Source organism: Panthera tigris, chromosome E1, assembly GCF_018350195.1.
Source record: "Panthera tigris isolate Pti1 chromosome E1, P.tigris_Pti1_mat1.1, whole genome shotgun sequence".
Taxonomy (NCBI): Eukaryota; Metazoa; Chordata; class Mammalia; order Carnivora; family Felidae; genus Panthera; species Panthera tigris.
This window is the reverse complement of record NC_056673.1, coordinates 16,981,345-16,997,274: the sequence shown is the minus strand read 5'-3', so window position 1 is coordinate 16,997,274 and position 15,930 is coordinate 16,981,345. Positions and strand designations below refer to the sequence as shown.

Sequence of the window (15,930 nt, the reverse complement as noted above, 5' to 3'; positions counted from 1 at the left end):
TAAGAATCACATGAAATAATGCATGTAAAACACAGTGCTTGGCATAGAGTAAAAGCTCTATAAATATTTGCTACTAGCATTTATAATAACAACTACCAGGGCATGTTCTAAAGATCGAAGAGGGAAATGTGAGTTGTATGAATGTGAGCACCGGACTCATAGATGCAAGTTGCAGAAACAATTTCAATACAAAGCAAGCTATTAATATATAAGAGGAGTGTACTCAATTGAAAGATTATACACTATGAGATTTCCTTCTTTAGTTTTAGTGATAAAGACATTGCTTTTTCAGAGGCTTATATTATTTTTTTGTTAAAAATTTTATTTATTGCTTGTTTATAGTACTTTAAACGGGCCTTCCAAAAATTTGAATATGGACAGGATATTAAATGATATTAAGGATTTACTGTTAGTGTGATAATGGCACTGTGGTTATGCTTTCTTCTTAAGTATCTAGAGTAAAATGACATGGTGTCCAAGTTTTACTTTAAAATGTTCCAACAATGGGAAGCAACCAAGATGTCCTTCAGTAGGTGAATAAACTAAATACATACAAAGGAATATTATTCAGCACTAAAAAGAAATGAGCTATAAAGTCATGAAAAGACATGGAGGAATCTTAAATGCATATTACTTTGTGTGAGGAGCCATCTAAAGAGGCTACATATTATATGATTCGAACTATATGACATTCTATAAAGGGCAAAACAATGGAGTCAGTAAAAAGATATGTAGTTGCCAGGGTGTAGGGGAGTACAGAAGTTTTTAGAGCCATGAAACTACTCTGTAGGATACCAAAGTGATGGATACATATCATTATACATTTGTCAAAACCCACAGAATGTACAACACCAAGACTGAACCCTAAGGTAAACTTTGACTTTGAGTAATAATGATGTGTCAATCAATGTAGGTCCATCAATTGTAACAAATGGGGCAGGCTATGAAAGAATGGAGACAGAGAATATATGGGAAATCTCTACCTTCTGTTCACTCTTCCTAAAACTGCTAAAAAAAAAAAAAAAAGGCCATTAAAATTTTTGTTAAGAGGGCACTTCTTGGGGCGCCTGGGTGGCTCAGTCAGTTGAGTATCCGACTTCGGCTCAGGTCATGATCTCAGAGTCTGTGAGTTCGAGCCCTGCATCGGGCTCCGTGCTGACAGCTCAGAGCCTGGAGCCTGTTTCGGATTCTGTGTCTCCCTCTCTCTCTGACCCTCCCCCGTTCATGCTCTGTCTCTTTCTGTCTCAAAAATAAATAAATGTTAAAAAAAAAAAAATTAAAAAAAAAAAGAGGGCACATCTTATGTTATAACAATAAATAATAACAATTATTATAATAAAGAGGGTTGGGGGAGACTTTGGGAAATGATAGAGATGTTTATGGCATAGATTGTGGTGATGGTTTCATGGATGTATACTTATCTCCAAACTCATCCAGTTGTACATATTAAATATGCACAACTTTTTGAAGATCAATTATGCCTCAATAAAGCAATTTAACAAAATTTTCCAATAAAGATGGGGGCCTGGCTGGCTCAGTCAGTAGAGCATGTGACTCTAGATCTCAGGGTCATGAGTTCAAACCCCACATTGGGCACAGAGTTGAAGCTTAAAAAAATAAAAATTCCAACAAAGAAAGAAAAAAATGTGGGGGTGGGGTGGGAAACAGATGAAAAAAATGGCTTCCAGTTAACATCCATTCAAATATTACTATACATTTACTGCATATATAATCAGAGCCAAGTGCTAAAGATTCAACGGTAGAAGAAAGATACCGTCCTTGCCCTTGCAGAGTGCATAGTCTAGTTTGCTCTTCTCTTTTTTTTTTTTTAATTTTTTTTTTAACATTTATTTTTGAGACAGAGAGAGACAGAGCATGAACAGGGGAGGAGCAGAGAGAGAGGGAGACACAGAATCTGAAACAGGCTCCAAGCTCTGAGCTGTCAACACAGAGCCCGACGCGGGGCTCGAACTCACAGACTGTGAGATCATGACCTGAGCTGAAGTCGGACGCTTAACCGACCAAGCCACCCAGGTGCCCCTCTTTATTTGTTTTAATAAAAATCCAGCAAACTGCACTGGAGGCAATTTACTCTGTATAAAATACCCACCATTCCTTATCTTTCCTTATCTCATAAGAGACACAGAGTTCCAATCCCATCAACTAGCTCAAGATATCTGTCAGAAATTTGACAGAAATTTCTATTTGGGATTCTTTCAGTGCTTCTCTTGGAGTTTCCTTTCCCTCAATTCTGTCACTAATCCAAAAGTAGCCATGCAAAGAGAAAAAGAAATGCAGTCACACAGCTTAAGTGAGCCATTTAGCAAGGCAGAGAGAGGTAAGACTCACTGCCATGGCTACCTTTTTGTCTCTAATCCGATACAACTAGGAAAAGTTAGGGAAGCACAAATGGCAAAAGTGGCCATATTAAAGCTTGTTTCTAATAAGAGCTGATACAACAAGAATGTAACATCCACCATTCTGATTCCAAGTATGCAAGGTTGAGAGAGCTGTACTGCTAACTTTATGTTCCACAAAGCAACAGAGCATTTCAAATCAAATTCATTTGTGAGAAGCTAAGAACTAATACTTAAATGGACAAAGGCCTAACAGAGGGCTGGGCCAAATGAGCATTATACACATATAGCTATGGATAGGAGTAAATGCACATGAGGAGACTGGAAGGCAGCATCAACACTCTGATTCTAGGAACACAACACAGAATATTAAACTAATCAGAAACCAGGTACAGGTAAACTAGAATTTTTTATCAACAAGAGCTCACATATTATTACATACCTAAACTTGGGCTTGCCTTGGCAAGCTCTGAGCTAACTGTTCAGTTTCCTAAATATGTTAGAGGCTCTTTCATCCTCTGTCAAGGCTCAAATACATACAGAATGGGAACAACTGAACTGTGCTCCTGAAATTTATCCACAGCTTCTACACCAACCAGTGGCTAAGCTGAAACAAATAAAAGGAAAAAACAAATAACCTCCACAAACATTACCTATCATACAAGTTATGAGACTAAGTTAGCAGGTGGGCAGCAAGAGTTTCTTTGGGATATTCAGGGTAAACATTAGTGGTCTTAAAAAAATTTTTAATGTGTATTTTTTCAAAGAGAGAGAGAGAGAGAGAGAGAGAGAGAGAGAGAGAGAGAGAGAGAGAGAGAGAGAGAGAGAATATGAACACACAGGCTGGGGAGGGAGAGAGGGAGGCACAGAATCTAAAGCAGGCTCCAGGCTCTGAGTTGTCAGCACGGAGCCCAACACGGGGCTCAAACCCACGAGCCACAAGGTCATGACCTGAGCTGAAGTCGGACGCCTAACCAACTGAGCAACCCAGGTGCCCTGCCCCATTAGTTCTCTTTTGTAAATGTGAGGGGTTTATTTATTCATAACATCAAGAGAATTTCAAACATTTGGCCTTCCCTTGCTTATTAATATAATCATAACATCAGACCCCAAACCTAATGGGAAATGCTGATTTCCCATTTTATACTGATTTAGGATTAAGTAATAGGTACATCTCAGATTTCTTCAATTCTAGGCTTTTTAGATGGCAGAAAGGCACTTAGAGGCCTTAGGGTTTGATCTCGGACCTCTAGAGAGTATCTGTGTAATTGCTAATACGTTTTTGTTTGTTTGTTTTTTATTTTTTTGAGATCTATTTTTAGGCAATCTCTACACCCAATGTGGGGTTCAAACTTACAGCCCTGAGACCAAGGGTTACATGCTCTATCGACTGCGCCAGCCAGGTGCCCCAACTAATTCTTACTAAAAGGAAGTGGTGCTTTAATCAGGAAGTCAGAAGCCATTAACACTTATATACTCAAGAAGGTTGAGATGAAAGCTTTTATAGAAAAAATTGCAATGCTGAGGATGGACTCAAGGTTTTAAATTTCCTTTCAAAGTTCAAGATTCTAGGTTATGGAATTAAAAATTTAAGAGCCACAGCATAAAGAAAAACCCAATACCCACCTGGGTTTGAAGTTTATTTCATACTCTTCTGTTGGGAAGAAGATTGACAAAATCTAATAATGTAATTTAACCCAACAAGTTAATCAGAGAAATGTAATTTAAAATGGCAGTTTTTTACATAATTCCCTAATATTGGAATTGGCAGTAATTCGCGCATTTCCTTAGTTTCCAACATTTACATGGAATAGATGACTAGAATAAGACAACAATTCAGATGCATTTGATCAACTAAAGTTCTCACTGAAAAGAATACCACTGAAATTTATTCTAATTGTCCAGCCAAAACAATATTTTAAATTTCAAAACTTGGCAATAATAGCAACTGAGAAAATTATTCCAAGAAAGTCCATTTATTGCCTAAAGTTGAAATCTTGTTACAAGTTTCAGGTGAACTGGATTCAGCAATCTGAGGACTGGGGTAGGTCTGAGAAGTCACCTGCCTCTGCTTTATTTCTGAGAGATAAGAACTCAACCTGTTTGCAAAGCTCATCTATCAAAGAATGATGTTAAAATTTCTCTCAGTAACTAATTTAAATTTTTAATCTCATTATAAGCAGTTCACAAACACCACCTGGTAAAATAACTTCTGTCTTCAGTATCATCCAACATCAAGAAATACTATTCCTTAAGCTTATACTGCACCTTTGCCTTTAATTTCTTTTTACTAAGAGTCTTACATCATGCCACTGCATGCAATGTTTATCCTCAAGGAAGCCACATTATAAAGTCCCAATGTCTAGACAGGCAGCTCACCCAATCCATCAGAGAGAAAGGTTTCAAAAGTATGTAAATATTAAATTCTAGCCAAAAGAACAAAGCAAAGTCAATATATAAAATTAAAATAGACTTCAGATGTGATACTAATAAACTAAAGAACATTGTTTTCAAAAGAAACAGAGCTTGAGGGAGTCTCAGGATTTTATTCCTTCAGTCTATCTCTATGAAATTCTTCAATTAAAAAAATCTATGTATTATATTCTTTGTAGCCATTAAAAACAGATTTATTTGCTGACACGGAAAGATATCTATAATAAAGTGTGAAGAAAGCAGGTTATAAGACAGCATTTATATTTTTTCTATTTCATCTTTAAAAATGTTTATTTACTGATTTTGAGAGAGAAAGAACGCAAGCAGAGAAGGAGCAGAGAGAGAATCCCAAGCAGGCTTGGCACTGACAACACAGAGCCCAATGCAGGGCTCAATCTCACAAACTGAGATCAGGACCTGAGTTGAAATCAAGAGTTGGATGCTTGACAGAGTGAGCCACCCAAGGAGCCCCTTATCTCATTTTTGTAAAAAAAAAAAAAAAAAAAAAAAAAAAAAAAAAAAAAAAAAGGTGCTTTGACATATACTCTTTTCCCCTTTTATTATTATTATTTTTTAATATTTATTTATTTTTGAGAGAGAGGGAGACAGAGTGCAAGAGGGGGAGGGGCAGAGAGAGAGGGAGACACAGACTCTGAAGCAGGCTCCAGGCTCCAAGATGTTAGCACAGAGCCTGCTGCAGGGCTCCAACTCACAAACCATGAGATCATGACCTGAGCTGAAGTGAGATGCTTAGCCAACTGAGCCACCCAGGCACCCCTCTCTTTTCCTTTTAATTCTAAGCTCAGATCAAGTGTAAGAAGCCTTCATTGTTTGTTTGTTTGTTTGTTTGTTTTTTATTAAATTTTTTTTTTTAATTTATTTTTGGGACAGAGAGAGACAGAGCATGAACAGGGGAGGGGCAGAGAGAGAGGGAGACACAGAATCGGAAACAGGCTCCAGGCTCCGAGCCATCAGCCCAGAGCCTGACGCGGGGCTCGAACTCACGGACCGCGAGATCGTGACCTGGCTGAAGTCGGACGCTTAACCGACTGCGCCACCCAGGCGCCCCTGTTTGTTTGGTTTTTTAATAGTTTTCTTTCTTTTATTTATTTTGAGAGAGAGAGAGAGAGAGAGAGAGAGCGCGCGCACATGCACAAGGGAGGGGCAGAGAGAGGTGGGGAGGAGAGAATCCCAAGCAGGCTTCATACTGTCAGCATGGAGCCTGATGCAGGGCTCGAACTCATGAATCGTGAGATCATGAGTCAGATGCTTAGCTGACTGAGCCACCTAGGGCCCCCCGAAACCTTCATAGTTATACAGGTCAGTAGTAAAACCTTTTCGTTACTCAAAACTGATTAGCCTTTCATATACACACATTTCCCCTAATTTCATTCATCCATGAGCAAGTTGTCAGTTATTCACTGTCACTTTTTTTTCAAATGTATTTGTTTTGAGAAAGAGAGAGAGAGAGAGAGAGACAGCATGAGCAGGGGAGGGGCAGAGAGAGCGAGAGTGAGAGCGAGAGCGAGAGAGAGAGAGAGAGAGAGAGAGAATGAGAACGAATGAATCCCAAGCAGGCTCCGTGCTGCCAGTGCAGAGCCTGACTCGGGGCTCAAACTCACAAACTGTGAGATCATGACCTAAGCTGAAACCAAGATCACACATCAGGGAGACTAGTAGGTTTTCTGATACTCAGATTTGGCTATTTTTATCATTGATCCACTTCAGCAAGAGCAGAGTCAGAGAATCTGACACATACTTTTATATATACACATAAGACTGGAAGGATGCTTATCCAAATTACTAAGAATTGTTTTTTCAGAGTGTAAGATACAAAGTGATTTTTACTTTCTTCCTTATACCTTTCTGTTTGTATGATTTTTAAAACTTTTGTATTTAGAAAAAATAAACCCATTTTCATTCTGAGCAACTATCAATGAACTATAAAAAACAAAACCAAAAAACTCCTTATTTTCTTAAACTCTTCTACAAAGTGAAAGTACTAAAAAACATCTCCCTGTATCTTATGAGCACCTTACCTCTAGTAAAGAACACTGAACTTCAAATGTTAAGAAAGTTTTTTATTTCCCAGTCTGTTTTTTTTTTTTTTAACGTTTATTTATTATTGAGAGACAGAGAGACACACAGAGTGTGAGCAGGAGAGGGGTAGAGAGAGGAGGAGACACGGAATCCGAAGCAGGCTCCAGGCTCTGAGCTGTCGGCACAGAGCCTGATGTGGGGCTTGAACCCACAAATGTGAGATCACAACTTAAGCCCAAGGCAGACACTTAACTGAGCCCCCCAGGCACCCCCCGTTCCAGTCCATTTTATGTTAAATGGGTCTTTGATAATGTGCAAGAATACCAAAAAACCCACTGTCTTTATTTTATCAGCTACAGTTTTCCTAAGTACTGAAGTTAATGCTTGAGACTGTATTTGGAATGCAGAGCTTCCCTGAAGGAAAAACTGGTTCACTCTTACTTTCAATGCTAAAGCAAAATGTGGGATTTGGTGCCTCTATTTGTTGTTTGGTTACTGAAAAAATAAAGGCAGGGCTTTCAGTTGACTATCAAACTTTTAACCTTATGTACAAGTCCCAGGATGAGAATTTTAGCATTCCAAATTTAACTCAAAACAAAAGGCCTTGCTTTGAGTCTACAAATGCTCCTTTCAGTTAGAAAAGTGCTAATTTGTCCAAAGTCACACAATGTATTCACTCATTTTCTTGAAGATGACTCACTCAATAATCTGAAACATAATGACTATGTGTTTGTAACAATTCAAAACAACTGTAAAATGGCTGGTCATTTAAACTGAATTAATTCAGAGGCATCAGTTACATTTTCTGAATTTGTATTTTATAAATGTAAAGCAGCTGAAGTTGCACATTTTAGCAGGGGAAGAAAAACAGTTAATTGCCAACTCTGCCTTCTTAACTGCTTCCTTAATGCTCTCCTGTGGTTAAAATTATTTTAACATTTAGAGGTACATTCTAAACTCCAGAAGGTTATCAAAGAGAAAAAGATAAAGTAAGTGATGACAGACCTCAACTTTAGCTCTACCAAACCACACAAGTTTTGGAAACTATAAACAAATATATCTAATGGACATCTAGTACGTGCAAGTGACCATTATTATGGGTTCTAGAGGAGGTGTTCTCAAAGTGTGACTCCTGGATCAGCAGCAACAACATCACTCGAAAACTTGTTAAAAATGCAAATTATCACTGCCTACCCCTTCCCAAATCAAACATTGTGGAGTCCAGCAAATGGCAGTTCAACAAAGCTTTGCAGGTGATTCTGATGGGCTCCAAGGTTTGAGTATCTGCTTTCAAGCATCTAAAAAAAATTTGTTTTTACATTTATTTATTTTTGATAGAGAGAGACAGAGCACAAGTCGGGGAGGGGCAGAGACAGAAGGAAACACAGAATCCGAAGCAGGCTCCAGGCTCTGAGCCGTCAGCACAAGCCTGATGTAGGGCTTGAACTCACAAACCACGAGACCATGACCTGAGCCGAGGTTGGACGCTTAACTGACTGAGCCACCCAGGTGCCCCCGCTTTAGAGCATTTTTGCTGTAAGAGCTGTACCCCACTTTGTTCAATTATAAATAAGTGTTAAGATAGAAGTATATAAAAATATAGACAGGATTTACATAAATGTATGATGTGATTTTCAGATTAGGACATAAAATAATGATGTAAGGATTTATTTCATATTCTTTCAATTTCAAAGGAAGTTTCTCAAAAAAATTGGTGGTCATTTTAAGGTGACAGAGGTAGCATCTGAGAGGACAAAATGACCTAATTTAAACACAGAACAAATAAGTGAATGAAAAATCAGTTAATCACTAGAGAGTTCAGAGACCTGATCATCAATTTTCCATTTACTCTTGTATTCTACTTATTATCTCTCTCCCCGTTCAGACAGCAGAGATCAACTATTTGAACTGAACGTGCCAGTAGAAACCCACTTTCCAAGTTACCACCCAACCTAGAAAGGCCCATCATCACATGCTTGGATTACTGCAATAACTGCTTAGTGGTCCCCCATGACTTAAATGGCTTCCTCCACCCCACTATTCTGTATTAGATTCTGAGGAATCTTTCTCTCTCTCTTTCTCTCTCTTTTAGATGTAATCTCTACACCCAATGTAGGGCTCAAACTCAAAACCCAGAGATCAAGAGTCAGATGCTTTACTGACTGAGCCAGCCAGGCACCCCTCTCAAATACTATAGCTGTTCCATCGAATTCCTTGCTCAGAACCCTGTAATGTTTCATTACTGCTTACTGAGGTACTACCTCCAAGTATTAATCTAGACAGTCAGATAGGGAATGTAAATGAGAGAAGGAGGCCACATGAAAACTAAATGGGTAAAAATGCTCTTCACTTTTCTTAAAGAAACATACTCATCCCATTTTTGTTTTCCTACTTGAATTAAAGTTCTACACTACAAGAAAACGGTGAAGATATGATGACAAATGGAGATACCTGGCTTCAGTGCCTAGAAGACCAGAGGATATGTGGGGATTATGGTAAATTAAGAGCCTGGGCCATACCAATGCCTGCTCCTCCAGGTCTAGCAAGTTTTGTCATGTGAGAATAAGGTTCCAGTGTTGCCAGATTTTTAGATTTTTGAGGACAAGCTTCAAGTATTGATTTTTATGTGAAATCATTCAACTTTAAAATTCTGGCTTGGAGTCAAAAACACTACCCCTGTGGTCCAAACAAAACATATCTGCCAATTTGAGACCTCTAGTATGGAGCATTAAGGTCCTATTTGCCTGCCTTTTTTCTGGTATTTTATCTTCCTTATAGTAACAATAATCCCCAGATTTAGGCAGCAATACGCTTTCATGTCTACTTGGTCCTCTTAACTGTGAGAGGCAGAAAGGAGATGGACTCAAACAAACTAAGTAACTTGTCCAACATCATATGATTAGTAACAGCCGAAGCCCAGGTCTCCTGACTCAGAGACCAGCACAAATCCCTGGTCCTTTTACTCTCTCCTTGTCCCTTCTTAACACGTGTGCTTTTGCTTTGTCATGTCCTCATCTAGAAGGACTGTCTTCTTTTCTGCTAATGTAAATCCATCATCATTCAAGACCCAGCTTTACTGTATATGTAACCCCCCCTTTTTTTAAAATGTTTAATTATTTGAGAGTGAGCGAGAGAGTGAGTGAGAGCAAGCACAGCCAGGGAAGGGGCAGAGAGAGGAGAGAGAGAGAATCCCAAGCAGGCTCCACGCCCAGCACAGAGCCTGACGTGGGGCTTGATCTTACAACCATGAGATCATGGCCTGAGCCGAAATCAAGAGTTAGACACTTAACCAAGTGAACCACCTGGGCACCCCTACATAAAAACCTTTCTAACTAAGCCAAGTCTCCAAGTATTCTTTCTTCTGAAATTCAGTTGTTATGGTCAATAACTCACAAACTGGTGCTTATCAACAGCTCTGACTCATCAAATTATTTTGCATCATTTCACCTTAACTCCTATCCCCAATTATATTCTAAACTTGCTGGTAGTGCAGACATGTTATTCTTTTTTTTGTTCCACATAGTTCCCAGCACTCTGCTGGTACACAAAAATGACTGTTTAATGTTTGCTATCTTAGAAAGTCTTTTGAGGAAGAGTTGTAATGATAACACTAACTTACCAGCCTGATGTTGTCTTCTGGGCGCAGTAATATGAACATTGCTTGGAGATGCTGTTGGAGATCACCTGGTTAAATTGGTAAAACAAAACAATAATTATTCCTTATTGTAATGTCAACAGAGAGGATTCCTTCTACCTTAATAACCTGCGTAAAAGAAAGTTCTGGGTCACTCAAGGACTGTAATTAGAAATTAAGTGAATGTCTTAATATGATTAACTTCTTTTTAAGTGAAAAGACAGAATGGCAGACTGCATCTCTATACATTTACTTTTAGCCTGTACTATATTAAAATTTGCTTTGTGTCTGTCCAACGGAAAGTGCACTTGAGAGCAACCTCTGTTCTGTACTGCAGTGGGTGCTGAAAAGAGCAACAGTGATATATGTCCGGGCACAGACACCACTGGCTGTGCTCTCAGGCACACTGAAGGTAGCAAGGAAGGAATCCTGAAAATGAGGTGTGTGACTGAGGTTAGAATTATCCCTAACTTTAAAAAAAGCTAGCCATTTTGCCATTCTTATTCCTGTAAATCTTCTGTTGCATTTAACCTAAGAAGATTTTTAGATTTCCCATAAAATAATATCAATAGTTAATGATTTCCATATTAGTGGCTGATATTAAAATAAGAGTTCTCATTAAATATAGCAGATCCCAAGAAATATATATTCCACTGAACCTATTATTAGGTACTTTAACACGGCCAATCAGTATTTGAAAACATACTTGTTCCTATACATTCTATAAAACTAAGTTGAATTTTTTTTGTATTAAAGTATTAGAAAACCTGAGGCTTTCGCTAGAAGATAATTAGATAACATACTGTTTTTTTTTTAATTTGTTTTTTTTTAACGTTTATTTATTTTTGAGACAGAGACAGAGCATGAACGGGGGAGGGTCAGAGAGAGAGAGGGAGGCACAGAATCTGAAACAGGCTCCAGGCTCTGAGCTGTCAGCGCAGAGCCTGACGCGGGGCTCGAACTCACGAACCGTGAGATCATGACCTGAGCCGAAGTCGGCCGCTTAACCGACTGAGCTACCCAGGCGCCCCGATAATGTACTGTTATAAATAATGACAATCAGAGAACAAAAAACTTCATTTGTGCCCATCCAGATCTGTCTCTTTTTTAAGAGTCTAAAGATTCTGATGTTCTCACATTCATCTTGAAATCTGCATACAAAATTTTCTTCCAGGTTAACTTCAACTCTTAACTATGAGATGAAATACTGATATATGCAAGAAGTGGTGAGGGGGAAGAAGGAAAAAGTAGGTTAGCAAACAGGTATTTGTCTAAAAGGTCAGCAAGTCTGGGGCAACTAGGTGGCTTGGTTGGTTAAGTGTCTGACTCGTGACTTTGGCTTAGGTCATGGTCTCACAGTCATGGGATCGAGCCCTGTGTCAGGTTCTGCACCAGGCATGAAGCCTGCTTAAGATTCTCTCTTTCTCTCCCTCTGTCCCTCTCATGCTCTCTCTCTCTCTCTCTCTCTCTCTCTAAATAAATAAATAAATAAATAAATAAATAAATAAATAAAGGTCGGCAAGTCTCAAAGACTTTCCTTTTTCTTTCCTTTTCTTAAAGAATAGTTTTCTTGCCTCACTCCCACCCCACCCCTATTTCAGTGCTGGCTTCTGACCAATTCCATTATGGCAGAATCTTTTAACTTTCAAAATTAAAAAACAGAGTCATTATGTTTGGCCAGGTCTGTTCTGCTACATTTCAAACCCAGAGACACAATCTAAGTCTCATGTGTAAGAACCAATATGGGCTCATAGGTATAAAACCAAGAGAAATTAAAACATGTCCACATAAGAGCTTATACATATATATTCATAGTGGCATTACTCATCACAGCCAAAAATGGAAACAACTCAACTGTCTATCAACTGGTGAATGGAAAAATAAAATATAGTATATCCATACACTAGAATATTATTTGGTCATAAAAAGGAATAAAGTAGTGATACACAGTATAATGTAAATGACCCCTGGGCACCTGGGTGGCTCAGTCCGGTTAAGCATCCAACTTTGGCTCAGGTCATGATCTCATGGTTTGTGAATTTGAGCCCCATTTTGGGCTCTGTGCTGACAGCTCAGTCTGCTTTGGATTCTGTGTCTCCCTCTCTCTCTCTGCCCCTCCCCTGCTCACACTCTGTCTCTCCCTCTCAAAAATAAATAAGCACTAAAAAAAATTAATATAAATGACCCTTGAAAACATTATGCTAAGTGAAAGGAGCCTGTCTCCAAAGAGCGTTTATATAATTACACTTATATGGAACACCCAGAACAGGCAGATCTATATACAGAGAAAGTAGATCAGTGGTTGTTTAGGATTGGCAGGGAAGGTGGGGAATATAGGGAATGACTGCTAATGGATAACTGGGTTTCTTTTGGAGGTGATGAAAACATTCTAAAATTAGAGCGATGGTTGCACAACTCTGTATATATGAAAAAAAATCACTGAATGTATACTTTAAATGAGTAAATAGAGTGAATTATATGGTATGTGAATTATATCTCACTAAAAGTGTTTAAAAAAAAAAAAAAGAACCAGTGTGGGGAGAAGACAAAGTGTTAGGAATAAACAATGAAGAGTGACTTAAGTTTCATGTTACAACTGAGTTAAGCAGCTGAGGCTTTTTAAAAATTAAGATTTCTTCTGTTCTATCAGGACAAATAGCCTGAGGAAAGGATTTTTAGGATGGAGAACTTGTAGAAGAGAACCATTTCTGGGCAATAGTGGGCCTAAGTCCCTACTCTAAGTGCCACTGGCCCCAAGATCCAGATGGCTTCTTTGAAGGTCAGGCAAAAGTCAGGGAGCCCTATCCCCACTGTAAGGCTTCTTATGTGAGCTGGGTATGTGGAAGTTCAGGTTTGTTAGCAGTGAAAAGTACTGCCAGTAAGCAAACTGAGTATATTCTACTGGGAACCTTCATTGCTAAATCATAGAAAAATTCATTAGAGTATTTTTGTACCTTAGTATTTGTCCAACAAAAATTTACTGAATACCTACTACATATATAAGGCATTCTGCTAAGTGCCAGAAAAATAGTGAGAATGAAGGAAAAGTGATTATAGCACAGTACAATTCTTTCTTTCACTATTACAAAACTGTTGGAGAAATGGGAATGGGGTAGTCAGCCTTGTAGAACAAAAAAAAGGCTAAGAAACCAAGAAAGGAATGGTATACATGGAACTTTACCTGCATGCTTGTTGCGTCTGTGGCTGATTCTTGGTGTGGATGAGCCATTTCCCCGTGGTAGAAAAAGGGCAGCACCTTTGACAGTTAGAAAGCTCTCGCTGATGCTGTCAGGAAGAAGTCAAAACAAAACGAATTATTTAAGGAAGGAAATCAGAGTATGATGGAGATCCATTTTGGGATTGTTCTCTCTCCCATCTTCCAAAGTCCCAATTTCAAGGGATGAAGTAAAAATAAAATCAAAAGAGACCTTGATTATTTGCAAAGTCATTTCTACTCTAGACAATTTTTCTGAAACATAACTTACAATATTCTCTACATATTACATGGTAGTAGTTAAGAGTGAAGGCTCTGGAAACAAAAAAGAGGGTGAAGGCTCTGGTGCCAGATTGCCTGGGTTTAAATCCTGGCTCTGCTACTTCTTACCTGAGTGAATTTTGGGGGCCCTAAATTTCCATATCTGTAAAAACAAAGCTGTCATGAGGAGCCAATATAAATACAGTTTCTTACAGTGGTACCCTTAACAAATATTAGGTATTGTTATTAGATCTATGATTACCAATAAGTGTTTGATTAGTGTCCTAATCAGATGTAAAGTATAATACTTTAACAGGCTCAAAGTTTGCCAAAAAAATTTATTATTTTTTGTTTGTTTGTTTAAAATACACCTACACTGGGGCGCCTGGGTGGTTCAGTTAGTTAAGTGTCTGACTCTTGATTTCAGCTCAGGTCATGATCTCACGGTTCGTGGGTTCGAGCCTCACATCGGGCTCCACACTGGCAGTGTGGAGCCTGCTTGGGATTTTCTCCTTCTTTTCTCCCTCTCTCTGCCCCTCCCTGCTCCCTCTCTCTCAAAATAAGTAAATAAAAAACTTAAAAAAAAAAACTTAAAAAAAATACACATACACCACACTAAAGTGTTACTCAAGATTTTACTTTTACAGACTTGTATTCCCATATGCCTGAAAGGAGTAAGGCACAGGAAATGTGTTTAACCTATGGAGCTGGCCAGGTCAACACCATCCTTCATGTAAATGACAGTTCAACGGAGGTGGAGAATTACTACTCAGGATAGCAGTAATATAATTACTAGTGAATATCCACAGAAAACAAAATATATCCAAACTATTTCATATCAACAGACTAAGACTTTTAACGTTACCCACAAATCTGAAAAGGTCTAATAGAACTTTTAAAACACTAATGGCAAAATTCAGAACGGAGGGTTCCAAGTTTGCTTATAAGCATGTTATGCAGAGTTAGGTAATGTATTGTGAATTACACTCCCTACTCAACATTTCCACTTGGAAATCCAACTGGCATCGCAAATTTGCATTGCCAAAACAAAGCTCTTGCGTCCCTGCAAACCTGATCCCTATTCTCATCCACCCAAACTGTTTGGGCCAAATACTTAGCAGTCATCCTTGGTTTCTCTTTTTCCCTGTAACAATATGTATCCTAATCCATCAGTAAGACCTAGGGGTTTTACTTTCAAATATATCTTGAATCTGCCCACTTGTCTCCATTACCACTTTGACAATGTCCATAGCACCATCATTTTTCATTTAGACCACTATTAAAGTTTTTTTTTTTTAGCTTTTTATTATGGAAAATTAAGGGCATAATATAATGAACCCCCATGTTCTCATCATTTCAGCTTTAACTGAAGGCCAATCTTCTACATCCTTAGATGTAGATGTAGATGTTTCTTCTACATCCTTACTCTATTCACCTGGTCCCTGAAGTGAAACTAAATCCCAGACATTCTATCAGCAAAAAATTTCTTAACTGGTCTGTCTGCAACCACTTCTGCACCACTGCTATCCACTTACCAAAGAGTAACCAGAGTGATTTTACGTATATAAAATACACATATATATCACATAATGCCACTTCCCTCCTTAAAACTCTCCAATGGCTTCCCCTTTGTACTGAACAAATAAAAGCTGAAGTCTTCAGACTTCAAGGCCCTGTAACATCCAATAATACACTGCTTCTCTAATTTTGCACTATCTCCCCTTTTGTTCACTGTGGTCTGGCTGCACTGGTCTCTTTTGTTTCTTCTATATTTTAGGCCCCTTCTCAGGGTCTTTGTGCTTTTTGTTTTCTACTTGGGACACATTTCTCTTGCCCTGCCGCTATTTAAGTCACAGCTCCAAATAGATCACCTCTCACCTATCCCAATCATACTCTGTCCTGTTGTTTTATTTCCTTCAGGATATTTATGTATCATATACTAAAATTACATTTACTTACTTTGTATACTTAATGTGGTTATCTCCTTATGA

At 38.4% G+C, this 15,930-nt stretch overlaps 1 protein-coding gene and 1 non-coding gene across 8 annotated transcripts in view; both read right to left on the bottom strand.

Annotated features, from left to right (window-relative positions):
- Positions 1-15,930, bottom strand: part of SSH2 (slingshot protein phosphatase 2) — a 254,643-nt gene that overhangs the window by 53,164 nt on the left and 185,549 nt on the right. For all 7 annotated transcript variants that reach the window (XM_042966620.1, XM_042966619.1, XM_042966621.1 and 4 more), the window contains 2 exons: positions 13,646-13,749; positions 10,450-10,514 (listed from right to left, as the gene is read on the bottom strand). In XM_042966620.1, coding sequence (XP_042822554.1) covers positions 10,450-10,514; positions 13,646-13,749 — 169 coding nt within the window. The remainder of the gene's footprint in view (positions 1-10,449; positions 10,515-13,645; positions 13,750-15,930) is intronic.
- LOC122233862 lies at positions 6,430-6,510 on the bottom strand. Its single transcript, XR_006211587.1, has one exon. It is a non-coding gene; the product is annotated as a small nucleolar RNA U2-19 (small nucleolar RNA).